Below are 25,009 nucleotides of genomic sequence, written 5' to 3'. Positions count from 1 at the left end.
TTTTCCTTGATTTGCTCTGATCACTGATCAGAGGCCAGAAGATCAGATACTAAAAATGATTAATTTCCTATATTTATGTTGAAAAAAATCCTTTTTCCTGTTAATTAAATTAATCAAAAGATTTCGCACCATTTTTGGTCTATAAAAACATCTATCAACAGCATGTAGTAGCAAGCATTCATTTGTTTAAAAATAAAAATAAAATGCTGACGGATCATCTTGTGTAATTCTGTTAGATGCCAAACTATTAATTCTATTAAAGAACCTTCAAAAAATGTGTTCCTCTTTAATGTTTTATAGTTCTTATAATAAGAAAGAAGCAGAATATGTCAGGATCAGCATGGGCAGGTCCAACCTTGGTTATCTCCTGGGGAAAATGTGATCTTTGCACTTCTAAGTAACAGCAAATTGAATGCTGCTATAGAGTTACTTTTGAGTTATATTGTGATTGCTGACATTATGAAGCCGTTGTCATTTTAAAAAAAGATCAAATTAACAGAAAATTGTATGTACTTCCAATTTATGCATTTGGATATCTAAAGTACAGTTACACATTGTAAAACCAAGTTATACTTAATCCCTACCTGTCAGCGTTCTGAAATGATTTAGATCTTATGCCAACTGTATAAAAGCACACAACTGATTCCACAGTGAAAGACTTTTCCCCTTGGGTTAGTAGCTTTTGTTAGTTCAGTTCCACTCATGTTAATTAGTCTCCCCGCTCAGCTTCCCTGCTTTCCTTCTACAATAGCTGTTCCACATTTTCTCTAATTAGCTCATTTTGTTTCTTTGTCATCTTCCACCTCTACCTCAGTATTTAAGCCCTTGACATTTTTCTGTTTACTGCTGGATTCTTCTGTTACTCTCTTTCTCTCTGTTATTATGTCTGTTGCTCTGCAGCTCATTCCGTGCCCGTTCCATTTCATGTCTGTTATCCCTGTGCAAGACCATTGTGTAAGTTCATGTTTATTTTTATTATTAAAGTAGTCAGCTTCACCTCAGTATATATCTACATTTGAGTCCTTCACAAAGCCAAATCATGACAGAGAAATAATTAAATTCAAGTGTGGCATCTAAGGCCTCAACTAGCAGGTGAAATACTGATCAGAAAAAAACTGATGTATGCCTTTTTTGAATGTTCCATTAAAAGAAACCCAATTCCTTCACAAAAGAACACGGTGGTATGACTTAGGTTAGCAAAGTTGCATCTTGACAAACAATAAAGCTGTTGATACCATGTCCTTTGGAAAGATGAAATCAATTCAATTCAGTTTATTTATATAGCGCCAATTCACAACACAGGTTGTCAGTTCAATCAAATCATAAAGATTCCAAGTCAAGTAAATGCACTCCAATTGATCCCAGTTATCAAACAATGAATTCAGATTTAGTTTATTATTCAAATTGGAAACCCAGCAGGTTGCATCAAGTCAGTGACTTGCAGCATTCACTCCTCCTGGATGAGCGTGTAGTGACATTGGACAATCGCTTGCACTGTCGTTAACTTTGCAGCAATCCCTCATACCGGGCATGCATGTTGCGACAGTGGAAAGGAAACCTCCTCTTTAACAGAAAGAAACCTCCAGCAGAACCGGGCTCAGTGTGAGCTGCCATCTGTCAGGACCGACTCGGCGTTTAAGAAAACAGCATATGTACAAAAGAACAGAGAAGCACTGATCCAGGAGTATTTTCTGAAAGAAAAGTAAAACGTTAAATGCAATAATGGCTCCTTTAGTGGCTTCATCTCGGAGAGAAACACTGCTAAGCAGATAAGCTCTGAGTCAGTTTTCATGTCTATAGGAGGAAAGACCACATACAGTTAGTCACAGCAAAAGCTCAGCCAATACCTACAGGTCCTTCTCAAAAAATTAGCATATTGTGATAAAGTTCATTATTTTCCATAATGTCATGATGAAAATTTTACATTCATATATTTTAGATTCATTGCACACTAACTGAAATATTTCAGGTCTTTTATTGTCTTAATACAGATGATTTTGGCATACAGCTCATGAAAACCCAAAATTCCTATCTCACAAAATTAGCATATCATTAAAAGGGTCTCTAAACGAGCTATGAACCTAATCATCTGAATCAACGAGTTAACTCTAAACACCTGCAAAAGATTCCTGAGGCCTTTAAAACTCCCAGCCTGGTTCATCACTCAAAACCCCAATCATGGGTAAGACTGCCGACCTGACTGCTGTCCAGAAGGCCACTATTAACACCCTCAAGCAAGAGGGTAAGACACAGAAAGAAATTTCTGAACAAATAGGCTGTTCCCAGAGTGCTGTATCAAGGCACCTCAGTGGGAAGTCTGTGGGAAGGAAAAAGTGTGGCAGAAAACGCTGCACAACGAGAAGAGGTGACCGGACCCTGAGGAAGATTGTGGAGAAGGGCCGATTCCAGACCTTGGGGGACCTGCGGAAGCAGTGGACTGAGTCTGGAGTAGAAACATCCAGAGCCACAGTGCACAGGCGTGTGCAGGAAATGGGCTACAGGTGCCGCATTCCCCAGACCTGGGCTACAGAGAAGCAGCACTGGACTGTTGCTCAGTGGTCCAAAGTACTTTTTTCGGATGAAAGCAAATTCTGCATGTCATTCGGAAATCAAGGTACCAGAGTCTGGAGGAAGACTGGGGAGAAGGAAATGCCAAAATGCCAGAAGTCCAGTGTCAAGTACCCACAGTCAGTGATGGTCTGGGGTGCCGTGTCAGCTGCTGGTGTTGGTCCACTGTGTTTTATCAAGGGCAGGGTCAATGCAGCTAGCTATCAGGAGATTTTGGAGCACTTCATGCTTCCATCTGCTGAAAAGCTTTATGGAGATGAAGATTTCATTTTTCAGCACGACCTGGCACCTGCTCACAGTGCCAAAACCACTGGTAAATAGTTTACTGACCATGGTATCACTGTGCTCAATTGGCCTGCCAACTCTCCTGACCTGAACCCCATAGAGAATCTGTGGGATATTGTGAAGAGAACGTTGAGAGACTCAAGACCCAACACTCTGGATGAGCTAAAGGCCGCTATCGAAGCATCCTGGGCCTCCATAAGACCTCAGCAGTGCCACAGGCTGATTGCCTCCATGCCGCGCCGCATTGAAGCAGTCATTTCTGCAAAAGGATTCCCGACCAAGTATTGAGTGCATAACTGTACATGATTATTTGAAGGTTGACGTTTTTTGTATTAAAAATACTTTTCTTTTATTGGTCGGATGAAATATGCTAATTTTGTGAGATAGGAATTTTGGGTTTTCATGAGCTGTATGCCAAAATCATCCGTATTAAGACAATAAAAGACCTGAAATATTTCAGTTAGTGTGCAATGAATCTGAAATATATGAATGTTAAATTTTCATCATGACATTATGGAAAATAATGAACTTTATCACAATATGCTAATTTTTTGAGAAGGACCTGTATGTCTAGGAGAAAGACAGGGTTAAACACTAAAAGACAAGGCCAAGTGTATCATCCATAGAAGGAGAACAATAAGTTGTTGGCAGCAGTAGCCCAGCCAATGCCCTCTTCCAGGAAGGTGTAACAGCTAAAACACAGAGCTAGCCAGGTGTAGTTTCTAGGAACAGAAAAAACAGAGAGATAAAATACAGTTAAAAGCTGAAATAACAGCAAATGATGCAAAATTGGAGAGCAGTAGGAGAATGTAGCAGTGATGGAAAGTGGTCATTATGTCCTCAAGCCGCTTAAACCTATAGCAGCATAACTACAAAGATAGGCCAGGAAAACCTAAGCCACTCTAAATATAAGCTTTATCAAAAAGGAAAGTTCTAAGCCTATCTTAAAAGTTGACAGGGCATCTGCCTCATGGACTAAAACTGGGAGCTGGTTCCACAGGAGAGGAGCCTGAAAACTAAAATATCTGCCTCCCATTCTATTTTTTGAAACTATAGGAACCAGCAGTAAACCTGTAGTCTGAGAATGAAGTGCTCTGTTAGGGACATATGGAACAATTGTATGTCTGATGTATGACGAAGCTTGATTATTAAGGGCTTTATATGTAAGAAGGATAATTTTAAATTATCTTCTGGATTTAACAGAGCTAATAAAGGGAAGCTAAAATAGGAGAAATACAGGGGTTGGACAATGAAACTGAAACACCTGGTTTTAGACCACAATAATTTATTAATATTGTGTAGGGCCTCCTTTTGCGGCCAATACAGCGTCAATTCGTCTTGGGAATGACATATACAAGTTCTGCACAGAGGTCAGAGGGATTTTAAGCTATTCTTCTTGCAGGATAGTGGCCAGGTCACTACGTGATACTGGTGGAGGAAAATGTTTCCTGACTCGCTCTTCCAAAACACCCCAAAGTGGCTCAATAATATTTAGATCTGGTGACTGTGCAGCCCATGGGAGATGTTCAACTTCACTTTCATGTTCATCAAACCAATCTTTCACCAGTCTTGCTGTGTGTATTGGTGCATTGTCATCCTGATACACGGTATTGCCTTCAGGATACAATGTTTGAACCATTGGATGCACATGGTCCTCAAGAATGGTTCGGTAGTCCTTGGCAGTGACACGCCCATCTAGCACAAGTATTGGGCCAAGGGAATGCCATGATATGGCAGCCCAAACCATCACTGATCCACCCCCATGCTTCACTCTGGGCATGCAACAGTCTGGGTGGTACGCTTCTTTGGGGCTTCTCCACACCGTAACTCTCCCGGATGTGGGGAAAACAGTAAAGGTGGACTCATCAGAGAACAATACATGTTTCACATTGTCCACAGCCCAAGATTTGCGCTCCTTGCACCACTGAAACCGACGTTTGGCATTGGCATGAGTGACCAAAGGTTTGGCTATAGCAGCCCGGCCGTGTATATTGACCCTGTGGAGCTCCTGACGGACAGTTCTGGTGGAAACAGGAGAGTTGAGGTGCACATTTAATTCTGCCATGATTTGGGCAGCCGTGGTTTTATGTCTTTTTGGATACAATCCGGGTTAGCACCCGAACATCCCTTTCAGACAGCTTCCTCTTGCGTCCACAGTTAATCCTGTTGGATGTGGTACGTCTTCTTGGTGGTATGCTGACATTACCCTGGATACCGTGGCTCTTGATACATCACAAAGACTTGCTGTCTTGGTCACAGATGCGCCAGCAAGACGTGCACCAACAATTTATCCTCTTTTGAACTCTGGTATGTCACCCATAATGTTGTGTGCATTTCAATATTTTGAGCAAACCTGTGCTCTTACCCTGCTAATTGAACCTTCACACTCTGTTCTTACTGGTGCAATGTGCAATCAATGAAGACTGGCTACCAGGCTGGTCCAGTTTAGCCATGAAACCTCCCACACTAAAGTGACAGGTGTTTCAGTTTCATTGTCCAACCCCTGTATGGTCTCTCTTTTTAATTTTCATCAGAACTCCTGCTGCAGTATTTTGGATAAGATGAAGGCTTTTAACTGCATTTTGTGGACATGCAGATAATAAAGAATTACAATAGTCTAGCCTTTAAGTAACAAATGCATGGAGCAGTTTCTCAGGTTCACCCCTGGACAGGATACTTCTAATTTTTTCCGGCGGTAGAAGAAGGAAATCCTACAAACCTGTTTAACATGGGATTTAAATGACACGTCCTGGTCAAAAATAACACCAAGGTTTTTTACTTTATTACCAGAGGCCAATTTAAAGCCAACCACATGAATTGATTGACTAAGTTTCTTTTTCAAAGACTCGGGTCCAAAGACGACAACTTCTGTCTTCTTTCCTTTTTGATAAAGCTTATAGTTAAAGTGGCTTAGTTTACCAGGGAGGGAGCCTTCCTCCGTCCCTGTTGGTTGGAGTAAGGGGGAGTCAGGTTTAGCCTAAATCCGGCTCAGTTATGGTTGAGGTGCAAACACACCCTCCATTTCTGCTACCTGTGTGACCCCTTCTCTTTTCTGATGGTTGTGATCAGTCTGACAGAGAGAGGTATCCCAATCATTGTGGTTTTTAGTATAACAATGACCATCAGTGGGACACTTTGTGAGGTTCCTTGAGACGACATTGTTGTAAATAAGCGCCGTTTAACTAAATAATCTGAACTGAAACTATCTGTGTAGTTATGCTGCTATAGGTTTAGGCTGCTGGAGGACATAATGACCACTTTCACCCTCTTCGCTACATTCTCACACTACTCTCCAATTTTGCATTATTTACTGTTATTTCAGCTTTTAACCTTGTTCTCTCTTTTCTCTTCCTAGAAGCTACACCTGGCCTGGCTCTGTGTCTACCTGTGACACCTTTCTGGAGAGGGGAATCGTCCGAGCTTCTGCTGACAACAACTTAATGCTCACCCTCTACCAATGATCCACATGGCCCTGTCTTTTAGTGTTTAACCCTTTCTCTCTCCTAGACATGGAAATTGACTGAGCTTTTACTGTAACTAATTATATGTGCTCTCTTTCAGATTCTAACCTTGAAAACTGGCTCAGAGTTTATCTGTTCTTTCTTTCTAGGTGAAACGACTAAAGGAGCTACATCCATTAACATCTACTTTTCCTTCCCATAGAAAGTACTTCTGGATCAGTGCTTCTGTGTTCTTTTTGTGTCTCTGCTCTGTTCTCTCTAACCCCCAGTCGGTCGTGGCAGATGGCCGCTCATACTGAGCCTGGTTCTGCTGGAGGTTTCTTCCTGTTAAAAGGGAGTTTTTCCTCTCCACTGTCGCTACATGCATGCTCAGTATGAGGGATTGCTGCAAAGTCAACGCCAGTGACTGTCCACTGTCTCTACATGCTCATCCAGGAGGAGGGAATGCTGCAAGTCACTGACTGGATGCAATCTGCTGGGTTTCCTTAGATAGAAAAACCTTTTATCCAATTTGAATAAAAATCTAACTCTGACTGCACTGTTCAATTGTTAGGATTAATTGGAATGTATTAACCTGACTGTTGTGAAGTGCCTTGAGACAACATGTGTTGTGAATTGGCGCTATATAAATAAAACTGAATTGAATTGAACTGGAGCATGGGAGGGTCCACCTGGACACCCTTTTCAGAGAACTCAGGGACTAAAGCAGCCTGAGGCCAAAAGCGGGGACTGGTCCTCGGGGGCAGCATGACGCAGGCTCTGGTGCAGGGAGACAGTGAGGAGCAGGCTCTGAGGCCTTGAGGCGCAGTGAAACAGGCTCCGGGACAGCAAACAAAATATCTGGCTCAGCCACTGACTCCACAGCCAAATAAGCTGGATCATCCACCAAAAGCCTACACTAGAGCTGGGGAGCAGGCTGTGGTCGTGCCTGTGTAGGTGTGAAGTGTCGGGCTCCGAGGGAGGCTGTGAGGTGCGGCATGTATTTCGGAGACCCTGGCGTGGAGATGGTGGTCTGCTCTGTGGAAACAGAGAGGAACTGTTGCATCGCAGGCCGCTTCAAGGTGGTGGAATCGTCAGCCTTGAGCACCAGGACCGGTGCACCAGAACTTCTCTGCCTCACGGAAATACTCAAAAAGAGTAATTACCTCTACTCCTGTTGCTTGTTCCTTCTTCTGGCTGGATTTCTATGTCAATATTGAGGTTTGTGGAGGATCAAAGCAGCAACTGGACCATGGCAGACGCATGGTGAGGCAACTGTGGCTCAGTCGGAAGAGTAGTTGTCTTGCAATCAGAAGGTAGTGGGTTTGATTCCAGCTTCCTCCTGCCATATGTCAATGTCGATGCCCCTGAGCAAGGCACTTGACCTCAAGTTGCCTACCGATCTGTGTATCGGTGTATGATTGTGAGAGCGTTAGTGAATGTGATTGGGTGAATGTGGCTCTAGTGTAAAGCGCTTTGAGTGGTCTGTATGACTGGAAATGCACTCTATAAGTTCAGTCCATTTACCATATTCAAATAAGGAGATGATAAACTTACAAATGTACAAACTTAGGGAGCAGGCACCAGAGGAGCAGTACAACAGAAGAATCCAGCAACAAGGAAACAGAAACCCAGAACTTAAATACAGTTGAAACGTGAAGAGAAACAAAAGCAGGTGCAGATCCTGACAGGCTCCTTTAAATCAGGACTGTAAACATTACTGTTTTTGCAGCTTTCTAACAAAGAATCTCAGGTATGAACGGTTTGCCTGATATTAAATAAGTGAGTGATGTGTGAGATTAATAAACAGCCAGTGATGGTCTTGCAGTGTATAACAATCCATGGATAGTGATTTTAAATATTTTTTAGCTATTTATGTGATTTATAATTAAATTTTAACATTTGTTTCGTTTAATGCAGCACTTTTAAGTGTTTGATATTTTCAGCCCTCTATTTAAATTCAAAGTTTTTGATATTTTAATGTCTTTTATTTGATTTTCTGTAAGAATTGTTGATTGTCTTGTGTATGAATGGTGATATACAAATAACCTTGCTTTGCCTTATCCTTTGGCATTTTGAAGTTGGACTTGCAAACCAATTACTTGTCACTGTTTTCCCAGTCAAAAAAGATTTTAATCAGGAATGTGTATGTCCTAGAATTACCTATTTGGCATCCAGACAAAAATCTAATTAAGAATCAGTGGAGAAATTGATGTTCACAGACACTTGTTGTGACCTAGCCATGGGATGAAATAGGGACTGAACTGTACACAAACAAAGAAACCCGGTTAAAAAACACTGAATCCCTAAATCCACTGCATTTACCTAATTTTAATACAGCCTATGAAGGAGTGGTCACAGCTGGAATCCCCATGATCTCATGGAACCACCAACAAAACACCTTTTCTTTTAGCCGCAGCAGCGCAGTTTTCCTCATTGTTTATCTTTTTTTTTTTTTTTGCTTTTTGCTTGGAAGTTTTTAGTTGGATTGTTTTTAGCCTAGTTAAAGATTTTGTTAATTGAACTATTTTAACTTGTAATTAGGGTTATTAACTTGTTATTAGGGTAATTAACTTGTAATCTTCATGAGACTGTCCTCCAACAACAGAGTGTCTTCAGTCAGAGGCTTCTTCAGATGTGCTGCAAGACAGACCACTACAGGAGATCCTTCCTACCCACAACCATCAGCATCTACAACAGCTCTTTGAAGAAACCTTCATAATATGAGCCACAACAACATTTAATTTCACTTTGGGATTAATGAAGTATTTTTCAATTAAATTTGAATTGAATTGTTATATTTTGGAGAGATGTTTGATGTTTTGTTTTGAGAATGACATTGCTCAAATTTGGCAGACTGAATGTTGTTTGGTTAAATATTAAATAACCAAAATGAAATATATTATTGCACAACACACTCTTCATCCCGTCTGACTGAGCTTGAGCTATCTTGTAAAGAAAAATGAACAGAAATTTTAGTCTCTAGATGTGCAACGCTGGTAGATGCAAGTCTTGGTCTTGCAGTAATTGCAGAGAGAGGTGAAAAGCAGCGCAAGGTCAGTATTGACTCGGTAAAACTGAATAATGCACACCATACTTTTCAGATTTTTATTCACTTGAAAACTAGGTATCATTTTCTTTCCACTTAACAATACCTTACTTCGTGTTTCTCTATAACATAGAATCCAAACAAAATACATTGAGGTCTGTGGTTGTAACATGACAAATAGTGAAAAAAGTTACATTTTCCAAGGCAATACAATCTCATGGATTCTCATATTTATGCAGTTCTACTCTAAAACTTAGTTCTGACAAAAATACCTTTCAACATCCATACTCTGGGGAAAATTTTACAAAATGGAATCAAAATACAGCACAGACTTGTTTGCAAAATCTTTTTTTTGTACCTTAAGTATGATTGAGATAAACCAGAAAAGCATGACCTCCAACTTCATAAAAAATTTAAATGTGGTCTGCATGCACACCCCATTTATTTAAGAAATTTCAAAGTGCATTACAAGCCCTGTTTTAAGTGTGCATGGCATGTGCAAAGTGGAAGATGAATTAGAGCATGTCTGAGACTTGACTGACTCAGTGTTTTTAGTTGGATGTCTGTCTGTGTTTGTAGCTCATACTGCTCCACTGCTTTAATAGCTCTGCATAAGGCTTAAGTGTGCAAATACGTCTTAAACATAGATTGAGAGGACACGATTTACTCCCTTAGACAGTGTATATAGAAGCTCATGAACTGAATGCACATGAGAGGCAGTAAATGTTATAAGATTGAGGTATTTTGGAGGGCTGGAGATAAACACAGTGGTTGGGTTTCAGTTTGACTTTGTTGATGACATGAAGTGTGAAACTGAGTTAAGTGTTCAAGAGGTAGAGGTCCTGGGCTGGAATAAAAATACAGCTCTGTGAGTTCCTGTGACTTGAGGACAGATGTTTGATGAGGTTGGAGTTTGGATGAAAGAGGGAGGCTGAAACAGGGTGGAAGTGTGTGTCTGCAGGCAATGAATGGAAGGTGTTGGTGGAAAGTAAAAGTGGAAATTATTTGAAACGCTCAGAGGCATGAAACACTCTCCATCAGAAGATGCATTCACACACTGAAAGACACTAATTAAATAAAACAGGGTAATCTATATCTAGGTTTTCTACTCTTAAAAGAAGATTTCTCAAGGCTTTGTACCATCCTGTCTCTCCGTCTGTCTCTTTGCACATGTAAGCCGATACCCATTTCAAGTGGGTTACTCATGTCCAGGACATCCACACAAAGAGCCCGGATAAAATAAACATACCGCGTCAGATATCTTAGAAAGAATCTGTCATGGGTTTGGGGCTAATCATCTCCAGAAGGGGCTTGAGTCAAGACCTGAAACGTTAGCCCGTCGGGGAGTGCTGGCTGGGCCAGGCTGCGTTGGGCTGCCGAGGCCCCGGGCACTGGGGAAGGATCCGGAGGGGGGGATGAGGGGGGGGGGGGGGGGGGGGGGGGGGTGCCTTCCACAGGTCAGAGCAGAGGAGGGTAAGCACGGCACTACATGGGAGTCACACCCCCACTATCACTGCTGTCGCCATTGGTTCAAGGTCAACATGTAAAAAGGCGGCAGGTGTCATCTCTTTTAAAATCAGGCAGGTTAGAGTTACACTCTTTACTGGAATCCACTCAGTCGGATCAGAATAGTGACTGAAATACAGAGTTTGAATCAGAGCACAGATGACCTCCTGGCCCTGAACCCCTTGTTAAATGACCAGCTGATATAGCTTTTTAAATTCAGGCTTGACAACTCTAGTTCTGTTAAATGGCTTGAGAAAACAAGGGTGGAGAGGAGCGACAACAGCTGGAAATATTGCTGTGAAGTAATAGGTCATTCAGATAGAAACATTGTTTTGCTGCCAGTTGGCTGAGACTTTATCAACAGAGGTGTTGTACTCAGACATGATTCCAGTGTCAGCACTGGAAAGCTGATATAATTCAACAAAAGTTCATACTATTGACATAATGAGGCTAGCAGAGTAGAGCTCAAACCAATGGAACATAAATGAACAGTCCTTTGTAGAACAGTAATCAATAAAATATTTGGACATTTTCTGCAATGGCTGGGGAGTTTACTTCTTTAAATTTTGTATGAAAACAACCCACCATCGAGTTTGGCAGCTTACTAGAAAATAAACTTATGTTGCATCAACTACCAAATTGCAAGCTTAGGATTTCCCAAAGTTGGGATCCCTCTGGAGATCGCAGACCTACAAGTGTTGGGTCAATCAAAGTAAATAACGCAACCAATAATTGTAAAAACATAGAATTGTAAAAACATAGTCTTGCTGTGAAATTACAATTGACAAAAACAGTATATTGGTAATTGATTGATGAATGTTTGTATACTCAACTGATTGTCATGAAAATAGAAAAACATATATTAGGAATGAGTTATCCAGCAATAATAACCATGGACTCTTATTGATAATGGCAACCCCTAAAAACTGACAAATGACTGGTATTCTTACTTTTGCTGCATGAACTTTTTTTCTAATGTTGATCATCAATAAAGAGTGCATTTACATTTTGAAACATGATTCAAAACTATTACTCCTCCTTGAACTGCCACCTTAACGTGGTGTTGGGGTTTGAGTGCTCGAATGAACCTAGAGACTATGTTGTCCGAGGCTGAAATGCCCCTAGTAGGGTCTCCCATGACAAACAGGCTCTGGGTGACAGGTCAGACAAAGAGAGGTTTAGAAGCTTTCATGAGGACTACCACAACGAGGCATGTGATGTTGCCTGGTACGGCGGAGCCGTGGTCCCATCCCGGATCCTGGTTTGTGGTCGGGACTCGTCGGCGAGTGTCTGATGGCCGGTTATTCATTGCAGGACCAGGCCAGGCCAAGTCTCAACGAGAGACGCATGGCCATCCCCCAGTGGGCCCACCATCTGCAAGGGGAGCCATGAGGGACCGGTGCAAAGAGGATTATGCAGCGGAAAAAGGTGGAGACCTTGATGATCCGATCTTCAGATGCTTCAACTGGCTCTAGGGACATGGAATTTCACCTTGCTGGGGGTAAAGAGCCTGAGCTTGTCCTGGAGGTCTCAAGATATTGCCTAGAAATAGTCGAGCTCACCTCCACGCACAGCGTGAGCCCTGGAACCCTGCTCCTCAAGAGATCAAGAGAGGTTGGACTCTCTTCTACTCTGGAGTGGCCCGCAGGGAGTGGTGGCTGGCTTGGGTGGGCATGCTTGTCGCCCCACAGCTCAGCTGTCTCGTGTCAGGGTTTACCCCGGTGGTTGAGAGGGTTATATTCCAGCACCTTTGGATCGAGGACAGATCACTGACTGTTGTTTCAGCCTACGGGCCAAGCATAAATGTTCATTAGTACATTTGGCACCAGGACACCCTAGGCAGAATGTCAATAATCAACTTTGTAGTCGTGTCTTCACAACTTCGGCCACGTGTTTTAGACACTCAGGTGAAGAGAGGGGCTGAGCTATTCACCAATCACCACCTGGTGGTGAGTTGGATCCGCTGGAAGAGGAGGAAGCCCAGGACACGCTGGAGGAACCATGTCTCTTGGCTGGCCTGGGAACACCTTGGGAGCTGGAGGAGGTGTCTGGGGAGAGGGAAGTCTGGGTGTCTCTATTAAGTCTGCTGCCCCTACAACCCGGTCCGACCCGGAAGACGACGAGTATGGGTAAAATCAATTATAGTTTCCTGATTGGAGGAACAGTTGCACAACTGCTGAATTTAACGAATTCTTTTCAACATGGATAAAATTAGTTATAGAGCTTTATTTATTTTTATGAGGCTCTGGTTGTGACGCTATGTAGAGATAAATCTGTCACCAAAATCATTTTAAAACTCTTTTTATCACTTTTATTATCATTGCAGTAAATATTGCAATCCAAGTTCACATCGCCCATTCCTTGTCAGAAGCTGCAAAGTTGAGGAATCACTGTGCTAGATTACCATGCTCAAAAAGCAGGGATGGGTGGGTGAACTGTGGTGTAAACGGAAAGAAAAACAGAGACGACCCCTCATGATAAAGTCAGGCTTTCGCCTATCTTCCCTCCAACTCTCCCTCTATTTTAGGTCTGGTTGTGAATGCCACACAGTTCTAAACCATCTTTGCATGTCAGAGCAGAGTGATCAGTCCATAGTGCAAAAATAAACACGGAGGAAGAATTCGTGTTGTTTATCAGACTACTGTACAAGCAACACAGCCTGTACACTATTGAGACAATAAACAAACAAAAAAGATTATATATGATTAACTGAAATAGTTTAGCTGTAATAGACATTTATTATCAAGGTAGAAGGAACTTTGGTTTCTCGTCCTGCAGGGCATTCCCCACCAGGGATTTGTTATATTCTGCATGTGAGAATCATGATATGTTGCATGCAGTTACATGAACCTGCATCTTGTCATACTCTCGGGTACCCTTGATCTGCAAAGTGCTTATTGTGTGTTTTAGATAAATTAGAAAACACTACAGAGCATAAAAAACCTGGGTTGCTGCATGTCTTAAGTCCTACCTTTTAAACAATGTCTGTTGTGTCGTGCAGGCCTGTTCCTTGCCTCCACAGGGCTTATTTGATAATTGCAGTCTCTGAAGGCTGCGTGGACAGAGGGATCTAAGAGGAACAAAAAGAGAGCATCAAGGAAGGACATAGCAGGCTTAAAACCAGAAGCGAAAACAAGATGTAAAAAAACAAGATGAAACATTTAGAAACTATTAGAACAGAGCTCTGGTTTCACTGAGCGACATGCCATTAGGAGTTACAGCCGACATAGACCTGCATGTTGGTGGCACAAGATGACAAGAGAGTTGCAATTTCAGTCATGCATTTGCAATTATGATCAAAGAGCAGCCTCCCTGTAAATGACCAGCATGCACGATATCTGTGTCAGGACCACTGTGTCTTGGAACAGAACAGAGGAGAGGTGAGGTCAACTTTCACTGCAGCTACGCTGAACCATTATGAAGAGGTGGAATGAAAGTCATCACAAGAAGCTTTTCTGACAATTTTTATTATATTTTGCGGGCTTTTAAAAAACGTCCAAAAAGAGTCGCCAGGCCCTGCTTCTGCTGCCTGTTATGGCTCATTAGTGTACATGGGCTGGAAAGGTTCACAGCTGCTGAGGCATGGTTGTACGAAAAACACGAGAATGAAAGGAAGAGACCAAAAAAGTTATGGAGGAATTTGCTTATCATTTTTTATGGATTTTGTTTTATTTTGATAAAGAAAAATATGTTCAAGAAGCAGGTCTTAATCATAACACAAAGGTACTTTTCTCAAGTGCCAACATCAGTTTCTGCAAAGAGTATACAGAACAGGGAATTATTAGTGTTTTGCACATGTAAACAAAAAGGTCCTGTGTCATAGATTCTCAATTGGATTTAGGTCTGGACACCTAACACTTGAATGTGTTGATTTTAACAATTCCATTGCACCACTTGGAAGTTTATTAATGTTGTTCTGCTGAAAGGTGAACCTCCACCCCCAAGGTTAAATGTGAGCAGTTTCTCAGTCCTTGCTGAAAAAAAAAAAAATCACCACAGCATGATGATGACGCCGCCATGTTTTACTGTGGTGGTGTGTTAAGAGTGATGTGCAGTGTCAGTTTTTCCACACCCATCTAGTCCGACAACTTCAGTTTTCATCTCATCATCCCAGAGCACACTTTGCCACAAACCATGTAGGAAGAGCAAATATGTGGAAAACTGCAAACACATTACTGCTTTCTTTCAACATTGTGCAGTGCACAAATCTTGTTGTCCTGTGGATCTCTGCAGCTCTTCCAGAGTTACCATAGTTGCTTCTCTGATTAAGGATGTTCTTACTTGGTCTGTTTGGTTAGGTGGCAGTGATGTCTTGGTAGATTTGCAGTTGTGCCATACTGTTTCTGTTTTTAGATGACATTACAGTGCTGTGCTATTCTTTGTTGGTGTGTGACAAATTGTCCAGATAAAATAAATTTAGAAAAATTAAAGGGATATAAGTATTTTTTCAAGGCACTGTATACAATCATATATTTTATTTTGGCCTGACCACACTCACTTCCATGTTTTTTCTGCTTTCGTTTGGTCGCCTTCATCTTTTGAGCTCTCTTTAGCATTAGAAGAGCTGTGCGGCTGTCATTAAAGCCCCTGCAAACATCAAGACAAAGACAACTATCTAAAAACTCAGTTGCACAGAATCCAGACATGACATTGATAAGAAAATAAAGCAACAGTTGCATTAGATATGATGGTGAGTTACCATTCTTGGAGAATTTTTTCTGATCTTTCAGACAGACCACTGTGTACCAAGGTTGAAGTGGGAGACTTGCTTCTGAAATCATAAAGAACTCCCAATATTTAAAAGATTTCCAAATTAAAATAAAAAATGTTGTTGTCATCACAATAAACTGCATATTTTATACTATTAATATTTTCTCTGCTTCCTTTAACATATCTGGCAGTCTATAGCTGCATTATGCAATAATGTTGAGATTCCCTTAAGTAATCTGTTTACAATAGTATCCTAATTGAGGTTGGAGGTGTGAGGTAATGTTGTTTTAACTATTCTCAAAATGTAGACAATATCAAAATGTGCTATAACTAGTATAGATGCACATGAAAACTAGTTAGGAACTGGAACCCCCAGATTTTTCATATGAGCAGCCCTAAAGGCCCAGCTGGAAGGTAAAAAAAAAAACACTCATGAATGCTACCAGATCATGCATACAATATTACTCGAAATAAAAATAATTACAGTGGGAAGAAGATTCAGTAGCACCGAGTGTTTAAAAAGGAAGTCAGAGAAAGCACAATAACTGAAAACTGTACTTTTTACAGATGTTTCATGTTCCTTTAACCTGCCACCTAATTTAAACATAATGGCTAATGTCAGATAACAGGAAAGCTGCATATTTTGCAGCAAAGTTGATATTTTTAAAAAGTAAAATTCTGTCTATCGATTTGGAAATGTTCACTTTCTATTGGAAACCTCACACTTAAGGGAGGGGTGTACTTACTTTCACTCTTACATAAAGATTGTAGTTTGCATCTAGTCATGCTAACAATAACTATTCACTGAGATGCTGAAGATAGTTTAAAATAACTCTGAAATCATTTTATTTTTTGTTTTGAAATAACAGTAAAATTCAGTTTAACTGCCGAGCTGTGTGACACAGACTGCATTCTCCTCGATTCCAGTTTAGGTAAGTCAAAGCTGGGATTTATTTTCAATGGATCCTTTAAAAAAATTATATCTTGCAATACAGTGCACCTCTATATTTTATAGTGTACAGAAGAAATTGTCAGTTATATTCTCTCATGTAAAAAAGTAAAGGAGATATCTTTAATCCATCTTATTTGGGTTTTATCTACATAAAGTCCTGGGAGGATTTTACTGTAGTCCCTCTCAGATCATCCTTATAGCCCTGATCTACACTGTGGGTCAAACGTTTTAGATACACTTTCTCACTTAATGGGTATCTTCATTTTCATGACTATTTACTTTGTATATTCTCACCAAAGGCAGCAAAACTGTGAATGAACACAGATTGAATTATTTAGCAAACAAAAAGCATGAAAGAGCTCTAAATATTTTTCTATTTTAGATTCTTCCAAATAGCCACCCTTTGCTTTGATTACTGCTTTGCTCTCTTGGCATTCTCTCCACGAGCTTCATGAGGTGGTCACCTAAAATGGTTCTTTCAAGAGCCTTGAAAGAACTTCCCAGAGGTTCATTGAGAGACGGCCAAAGGTTAATATTTCAGTCATCACAGCAAAGGCCGGCTACTTTAAGAAATCTAAAATATAAAACATAATTAAAGTTCATTTTTCGTGGGCTGCATAATTCCATATGTGTTCATTCACTGTGTTGATGCCTTCAGTGAGAATCTCATACAATGTATATGGTAACTAAACAAAAACGTTAAATGAAAAAGTGGTTCTAAAACTTTTGACCGGTAGTGTATATATATATATATTTATATTTTAAAACAAATAACTTAAATATAACCTAAAATTTAATCTAACTAAATGTTTAGTAAAGTGAAAATATACCACAAAAAATGCAGTTCTTTTACAATTTTTGGTTTGCTACATAATTCCATGTGTGTTCATTCACTCTTTTGCGGCCTTCAGTGAGAATCTACATACAATGTAAATAGTCATGAACATAAAGAAAACCAATAAATGAGAAAGTGGTTCTAAAACGTTTGACTGGCAGTGTATATGCATTTATGTTACCTTGCAATCAACAAATCGGTTTTGAAATGGTATGGGGGATTGAAATTGACCTATCAATGTTACGCACCAATCCATCTAGAGAGGTAGTAGTAAACGCGGAACCACAACAAACTGTAAGTGGTACTACGGGATGGCAAAATAAGGGTGACAAGGTACAAAGCAAATACAACAGATGTTGTAAAGTCCATGCTTGCACACTGAGTATGGACAATGATAATCTGATATGAGAAATATGTTGATCACCAAAGCATTGCCACACAGAGCTCAGCACAGAGGAATTATCCTAGGGGAAAATCCTCGTAGGTGTAGAATAACAGCTGTACGGCATGCCCCTTTGAGTTCCGTAATCCCAGCTCCATGATCTGAATGCTCACATGGTCCATGATCTCAGCGGAACTGTATGGTGCTAAAGGACAATGTGATCCATAGTGGTGTGTTCGTGGTGGTGTGTTTACTGTGGAAAATAGGCTGATGTTAATGATGCAGTTTGGTAGCTCTTTAACCTGGTCCTGTTTTAAACAAAATAATAGTTGTTATTTTTTACAATAAGCATAATGCTAAAATTATCATGTTGTAATCCATGTTGTTAATATTGTTTGTTTAATATTGTTGGTAAGTGTCTGCATTTGTGTGTTTATGATTTCAAGTTACTTTGATGTGAAATTAACTTTGGTTTTGTTTGCTTCTTTTGTGCAGCAGGTTTGGATCTCTGTGCCAAGCTCAGTGATGAAAACCTTGTCTTTACCATGAAATGTAGGCAGTTCAACCTAGATAAACAGTTAGGAATTGAACTTCCTTACCTGCTGCAGACCCCTGCTGAATGTCTTGTTGACACATAGTCTCCTTGCTCCTCAGCCAGCCAGGCCTGCTTTGGTTGAAGTAAAACCTGGGAGTGGTCATGACAGAGCATAAAAGGATGACATCCATAAACTGATTACTGTGAGAATACTTTAGCAAATTAATACATTGTCCCTCCTGGGTGCTTGTTGCCAGTAGCCTATGCGGGTCCCCGGATCGCTGCAGTGACCTGGCTCAAGGCTTTGAAGGGTGGGTTCCTGCAGGGCTGGGTTGGGGGGCTTTGGGCCCTGTGTTTGCACATTTGCCTTGGGGGCTCCTGTTCATTTGCTTTGCCATGGGTTCCCCTCTTTTCCCGATGGCAATTCTGTGGATGTAACTGGGATATCTGCAACCCTCAATGGTCCATGCTGCCCGCCCTGAGTTGCTCTTGGGTCCTGAGAGTTCTGGGGCTTTTACCCATTTTGCCACTTTAACCAGGTGTCAAATTCAGACACGTACTTTTACACACACACACACACACACTTTGCGCAATTAATAGATTCTTTTTTAGCAACGTCTCTGCTATTACTGTTGTTGCACTGCCTGACCCTTAACCCCCCGCCCACCAACCCAAATTGTGTTTGTTCTCAGCAACGTCCTCTTTTTTAGGTGTCTGTCAACTTTTAATGTCTGTCTACTTTGGAAGAAACGATAAAACATAAATATTTTTCATAAAGGACATTTTTAAACCATATAACCATTAAATGAAACCCAAATCTAAGGTCAGTTTTTCCATGTTGATCACTGTGTCATTATACTACACCAAGGAAAGATGGATATACCAAGATGGACCAAGTGTTTTTAGATATTTTAAACAGGGCTCCAAATAACTGTGGTGTGTACTGTAATGTACTGCACTGTTATCTGCACATGCAGAAGAACTATCTAGAGTAACTAGGAATAATAAAATATTACATCCAATAATAGGTAATCACATTTAAATCAAGAGTCTGTTTTCATTTTAAATATTTAATGCATACATTTCACCAATGTAAGTCAGATGAAAAACCTAATTACTCTCCAGATCCCATTTTCTCTCCATCCAAGCCCAGAAATGTTCATCATCATCTTTGATGTACACCTTGCTGTCAACAGATTGGAGCTGACCACACCAGCAGCTGCAGCACATCAGTTGACCCAAGTGGACTACCATGATGTACTGTGCTGAGCATTCTCCAAAGAAAAGATCCAGCGAGAGGTAAAAGTAGGGGGGAAAAAAACAGTATGACATTTCAGCCGGTGTGATAAATGACATCTGTTGGTGTTGAGCAACCTTCAGTCCCTCAGGGAAATATTCCTGTTTTTCAAACGAATAAATTTAAAGATCAATCAGAGAGGGGGCGTCTAAGCTTGGAAGGAGGGGCGGGGGGGTTGTTTGGGCTTAGCAAGATGTGAAAGGAAAAGGTCTAGAAAGTAAATTTTAGAAAATGGCCTGGTAAATCACCACTTTTACTTACCACTCAACCCAAAACACAACACAGCTGGCCACTTTCACTATGGTAATAGATTTAAGAACACTCCGGTACTTTACCTTTGGAGATAAGTGTCGCTCTGTCACAGGATAATGCATGGGAGGGGAATCCTTGAAGAAGGTCATTGTCCAGTGTTCTTCTAGCGCTTGCTTTGAGGATAAAATGAAATAGCTATAAATATAAATAATGTGGAATATAACATTAAAATAATCTATATATCTGTAGTGTCTGTCTTTTTAATTAGGGACATTTAAGGAGACTTTAAACCTTTCTTTTGTCAGAGTGGAATTATGATGATTTAACAGACAAAGGATGTTTTCAGCTCACGAATTGAGAATTTAAGATTAAGTGCTGATTTTCTCTAATCTACACACGTTCTAAATACATTTAGTAGCCATCAACAAGCTTATGGTATGAATCTGGCTGGTGTTTGGACCAGTTGCCTCATTTGAATTGTTAGAGCTAATGGTTGTTTTCCTACCAGGGACTGGATTTTTAAGCATAGTCCATAGTCCACCAATTTTCAAATGGGGTTGAGTCAGAGCTATTCCATAAGCTCAGTGTTAGCCTAATTTAGCCTGGGATCATTATCCTTTTGAAACACCCAAATGTGTCAACGTTTCCCTCATCTGACACAAATTCTCACCTTAGGTTGAACGGCATACATAGTGTACATAGTGAAATTTGTTTAGCTTTAACATGGATTAACAGGATGACAACCAAGAAAGAATCAACACCTTCAAGCTGGACATAAAATTGCAGCTGCCCACAGTACCATTGATAAACTGCCTCCTGGAGAAAGGTTTAATGTTTGAATGAGACAAAGACTGAGCCCGTTAGACCACAAGGACAATAAGCATGTTTGGGGGAGTCAAGGTGAGGCTCTTCAATCTAGGAACCCTATACCATCCATCAGGTACAGTGATGGTTGCATCATGTAGTAAGACTGTTTTGCTGTAAGTAGTAATGATGCTTCACACAAAGTGGACTGAATAAAGAAAGAATACCTCCTATAAATTCCAAACAACAGCTAGACTGTTGGCAATTGGACACAACTGGGTCTCTGAACAGGACAACAATCCCAAGCACACATTAAAACTGATTTTAAAAGAAATAAAGCAGGCTAAGATTAAGTTATTATTTTTGCATTTTTACATTTTGAAAGAATGCGTCGCTTTTGTGAGCTCAGTGAAATCCAGCATGATGCTATGGTAGCGTGGCACCTTTACAATAAGGCCAGTTGTAAAATGTCCTTGCTACTAAATATCCCACAGCCAACTATTAGTGGTATTGTAACAAAGTGAAGCCAGTTGGGAAGGACAGCAACCCAGCGACAAATTGGTAGGCCATGTAAAATCACAGAGTGGGGTCAGTGGATCCTGAGACCCATAGCGGAGACGTCACCAACTATCTGCAGAGTCAATAGCTACAGACCTTCACACGTCATTTTGCCTTCAGATACAGTTCATAGAGAGCTTCATGGAATTGGTTTCCATGGCCTTGCAGCTGCATCCAAGCCTTACATCACCAAGTGCAATGCAAAGCATCAGAGGCAGTAGAGTAAAGCTGTGGAGAGGCGTTCTGTAGAGTGTCAAACCATACCTCTGCATCTGCTAACCCAAACAACAAGTCAGGGTTTGACAGCTGCCAGAAGAACTAAATCTGCCTGACTGCATTGTGTCAAGTTTAGGGTTTAATGCAGAGGAGATTATGATGATAGAAAACTGTCTCCCTGGAGTTGGGCTCAGCTCCTTAGGTTGCATGTAAGGCACTCTTAATGCTTCATCACACCCAGACATTTTTGGGCTATTTCAAGCTCCTAACAGTTTGGAGATAGACTGTTCAGTTCCAACATGGCTGTGCAACACTGCACAAAGAAAGGTCCATAAGAATATGAATGAGCAAATTTGGTGCCAAAGAACTTGACTGGACTTCACAGATGGACCTTTTGTCCAAAATCAGTGCCTTATCTTAGAAATGCTCTTCTGGAAGAATGCCCCTATAGACATACTTACTAAACTAGTTGACAGTTGAAAGGGATGAAACTGTTGTAGCAGCAAAGGGTGGGGAAAAGCCACGTTAAAGCCTTTGTATCAAACATTCCATGTCAGTAAAAGTCATGTGTGGTACAGATACTGTACATTATGTAGTGTAAGCACCAAAATGTTTTAAAAGTGATTTGGATTGAGGAGCAGATTCAAAATGGTTTGCAAATGAGCTCCCATGTTTTGTCTGTGGAAATTTGTCTGTAAATCTTGGCATTTTTGTTATTTAAGATATGAACTTGCATGTTTGCAAAGTTCTGTATGAGGATCATACGTTTATCTCTGTTCCTGGACAAACTCAGCTTATTTTGCGCAGTTTTTTACATTGAGGTTAGACGTGACAAACATTCAAACCATAAGAGTGAAGTAAAGACAAACCTGCATACCTCATCCACGACAAATTCCTCCACATCCACCTCCTCGAAGGTGTCCTCATCTCCAGTGTCAGCGTGTGTAAAAGCAGCGAGAGCAGATGCGAGCCTCCTCCTCAGAGCGCAGCCCCTCCAAAACGCCTAGAGGTACGCGTAGAAGGAAATGTCAGAAGACCATCTATGAATCACAGCCCAAACGTAAATACTGCATGTTATCCCATTAGAGAGATAAAACATGTTAGCCCCTTTTTTAATTGCAGAACGTTCTGCTGTCTGAACTCTGCATGACTCCGGGGTGCTCTGAGACAAATGGAGCTCCAGTGTGCCTCTAAATCCTCCAATTCCCAACGGAGCTGGGCTGGGGGGGGGGGGGGGGGGGGGGTCGCACACTACACTTTAAGCTGAGTTTCACAGGAATTCTGGAGCTACTTACTACTGCACTTTTTTGGAATATGATTAATCACTCCATACCCATCCAACACATACACACACACACACACACACACACACGCACCTACATACTGCTCCTTCACTCTCCTACCCCCACTTTCTTCTCTGGAGAATCCTAAAGGACTCATCAAACACTTCTAGTGTCAGGGTGAATATCAGAGAGGTGGCGAGTAGCATGTTTTTCAGAGCAGCAGCTTACACCTCAGTGAAGAGGATTAGCCAAGTATATGTCCAGAACATGCTGGAGGTCTGTAGATTGATGATCAGGGATGTATACGTACAGTTTCATAAATCCAATGTGTGAAAATCACTTTAGGAAAGATCATTAATTACAAATCCACAGGTCTCTTTATACTCTCTTCAAACATTTCAGAAGCTCAACAGTTTGGTTGAGTTTGATTGAAAATATAATGCTTTGCTAAAGTGTCTATGCCCCTAGGACAGCCATAAACTTATTGAACTTTTATTGGAGTTTTATGTAGTAGGCGAGTGAACATCACCCTAACCACACAATTGCTATGGTGAAAAATGGTGCAGCCAACTTTATTCTTTGGGAAGGTTTTTCTTCATCAGGGACAGGGAAATTGATCAGAGCTGGTGGGAAGATGGATGGGAAAGCATACAAGCCAATTCTAGAGGAGAAATTCTTAGAGGCTCCAAAAGACTTGAGACTGTGGTGGAACCTTATACACCTTATAAGAAAACAAGACCCTAAACCTACAACTATAGCTACAATGGAGCTGCTTAAATCAAACATGATTATGTGTTAGAATGGCCCAGTCAAAGTCTAGAGAACAAACAAAGACTTCTGTCACTCTGTGTGCAAATTTACATCTGTAACTTTAGTGAAAGGTGGTTCTACAAAATATTTTGTTACTAGTGCTGAGTACAAATGCACATCACACTTTTTGGACTTGTATATTAAACATTTTTGAAGTCATGTACCCATTTTCCCTCTACTTCACAATTATGCATAACCTTGTGTTGTTGTAACGTGACAAAATGCTTAAAAGCTGAAAGGGTATGAACATTTATGCATGGTACTGCTAACTATCTCAAACCATGAGGGTGACATGAGGTTTGGCTTTTGATCCTATAGTTTAGAAACTGTTCAATGCAACCGCACTTTGCATCTTGGACAAGCAGCCAAGTAAACCAAATTGAGAGGAAGGTTTTACCTGTATGACAGTTGCTGCATGGTCTTGACTGGCTTTGCTCCAGTTGTTATTGAAAAGCTCAAACAGAGGCTTTCCTGCATGTCCTCTACTTTCTCTCTCAGAATCTGCAATGAAAGAGACCTCAACATGTCCACGTTTCTGCCTGTATGCCCTCCACATCCTCTGAAGCATGGTGGCTGCTGTGCTGCTCACATGACAAACACACAGACAAATACACAAAGTCAGTAACATCACACTGACAATCTATTAAAACTGGACTTTTTTTTTACAGGCACACATATGGAGTGCAGACCTTTTGAGAGATTAGGCTTGTCCAGAGCTAACCTATATATTAAAAATCTATTACCCTCGCAAAGATAGCAGTGTTAATGATGAGGCGGTGTGTTAAAATGAAGGACATCTTCAACGTCTCTCACTGTAAATCAAATAGAGGAGGCTTCCAATGATGACAAATAGTCTGCAGCAGAAACTAATAAATGGCTCAACTGCTATGAACCAAATGCTAGAAAATGTGGAGCGTTTGCTTTGTTCTGGCTGTTCAGTTTTGTACCATAAAGGTTTATCACATGCAGCCACGGGTAAAATCAGAACACCCTACACCAGTGTGGTTGGCTTTGTTAACATGTTTGAACATACGGCTATTTAATATTGAAAAATAAGTTAAAAATCTCAGTGTGCCCAGGCCTGGCTGTGCAAGCAAGTTCCCCCTGAACCCATTAGATACTAAAAGAGGTCTCCAAAAACTCTCTTGCTACTGTTGATGCAAAAGTGCATGCCTCTCAGGAAGAGACTACACAAGTTTAACTATCATGGGTCTGGTGTGCAAGGTGGAAAACCTTTAAATGAAAAACACAAAGGCCAGACTAATGTTTGACATTGATAACAGACAAAGACCAGGACTACTAGAATGATGTTTTTGGACAGAGAAGTCTAAAACTTTCTTAGATACCAGAGAAGAGAGCACTGGGGTTGAAACAATTATTCGGATTAATTGTGATGAATCAATTATTGAAATAATCATCAACTAATGTAGTAATCAAATAATCATTAACTGGAGTGTACAGACTCTAAAACATGCCATTTGCTGAAAGAAGAAGTAAAATGTACAACAAATATATACATTTTGCATT

At 40.7% G+C, this 25,009-nt stretch overlaps 1 protein-coding gene across 5 annotated transcripts in view; it reads right to left on the bottom strand.

Moving 5' to 3' along the window:
- The window catches only part of lrriq1 (leucine-rich repeats and IQ motif containing 1), a 73,290-nt gene that overhangs the window by 8,892 nt on the left and 39,389 nt on the right, over window positions 1-25,009 (bottom strand). For 4 of the 5 annotated variants that reach the window (XM_047353332.1, XM_047353312.1, XM_047353339.1 and 1 more), the window contains 7 exons: window positions 23,880-24,063; window positions 22,267-22,392; window positions 19,895-19,984; window positions 18,327-18,412; window positions 15,548-15,619; window positions 15,347-15,435; window positions 13,820-13,918 (listed from right to left, as the gene is read on the bottom strand). In XM_047353332.1, the coding sequence (XP_047209288.1) occupies window positions 13,820-13,918; window positions 15,347-15,435; window positions 15,548-15,619; window positions 18,327-18,412; window positions 19,895-19,984; window positions 22,267-22,392; window positions 23,880-24,063 (746 nt within the window). The remainder of the gene's footprint in view (window positions 1-13,819; window positions 13,919-15,346; window positions 15,436-15,547; window positions 15,620-18,326; window positions 18,413-19,894; window positions 19,985-22,266; window positions 22,393-23,879; window positions 24,064-25,009) is intronic. The other variant, XR_007036302.1, reaches the window with a different exon arrangement.

The sequence above is a fragment of the Girardinichthys multiradiatus genome, chromosome 2, assembly GCF_021462225.1.
Source record: "Girardinichthys multiradiatus isolate DD_20200921_A chromosome 2, DD_fGirMul_XY1, whole genome shotgun sequence".
NCBI lineage: Eukaryota > Metazoa > Chordata > Actinopteri > Cyprinodontiformes > Goodeidae > Girardinichthys > Girardinichthys multiradiatus.
The sequence above is the reverse complement of the archived record's forward strand: the minus strand, read 5'-3'. Positions and strand labels throughout refer to the sequence as shown.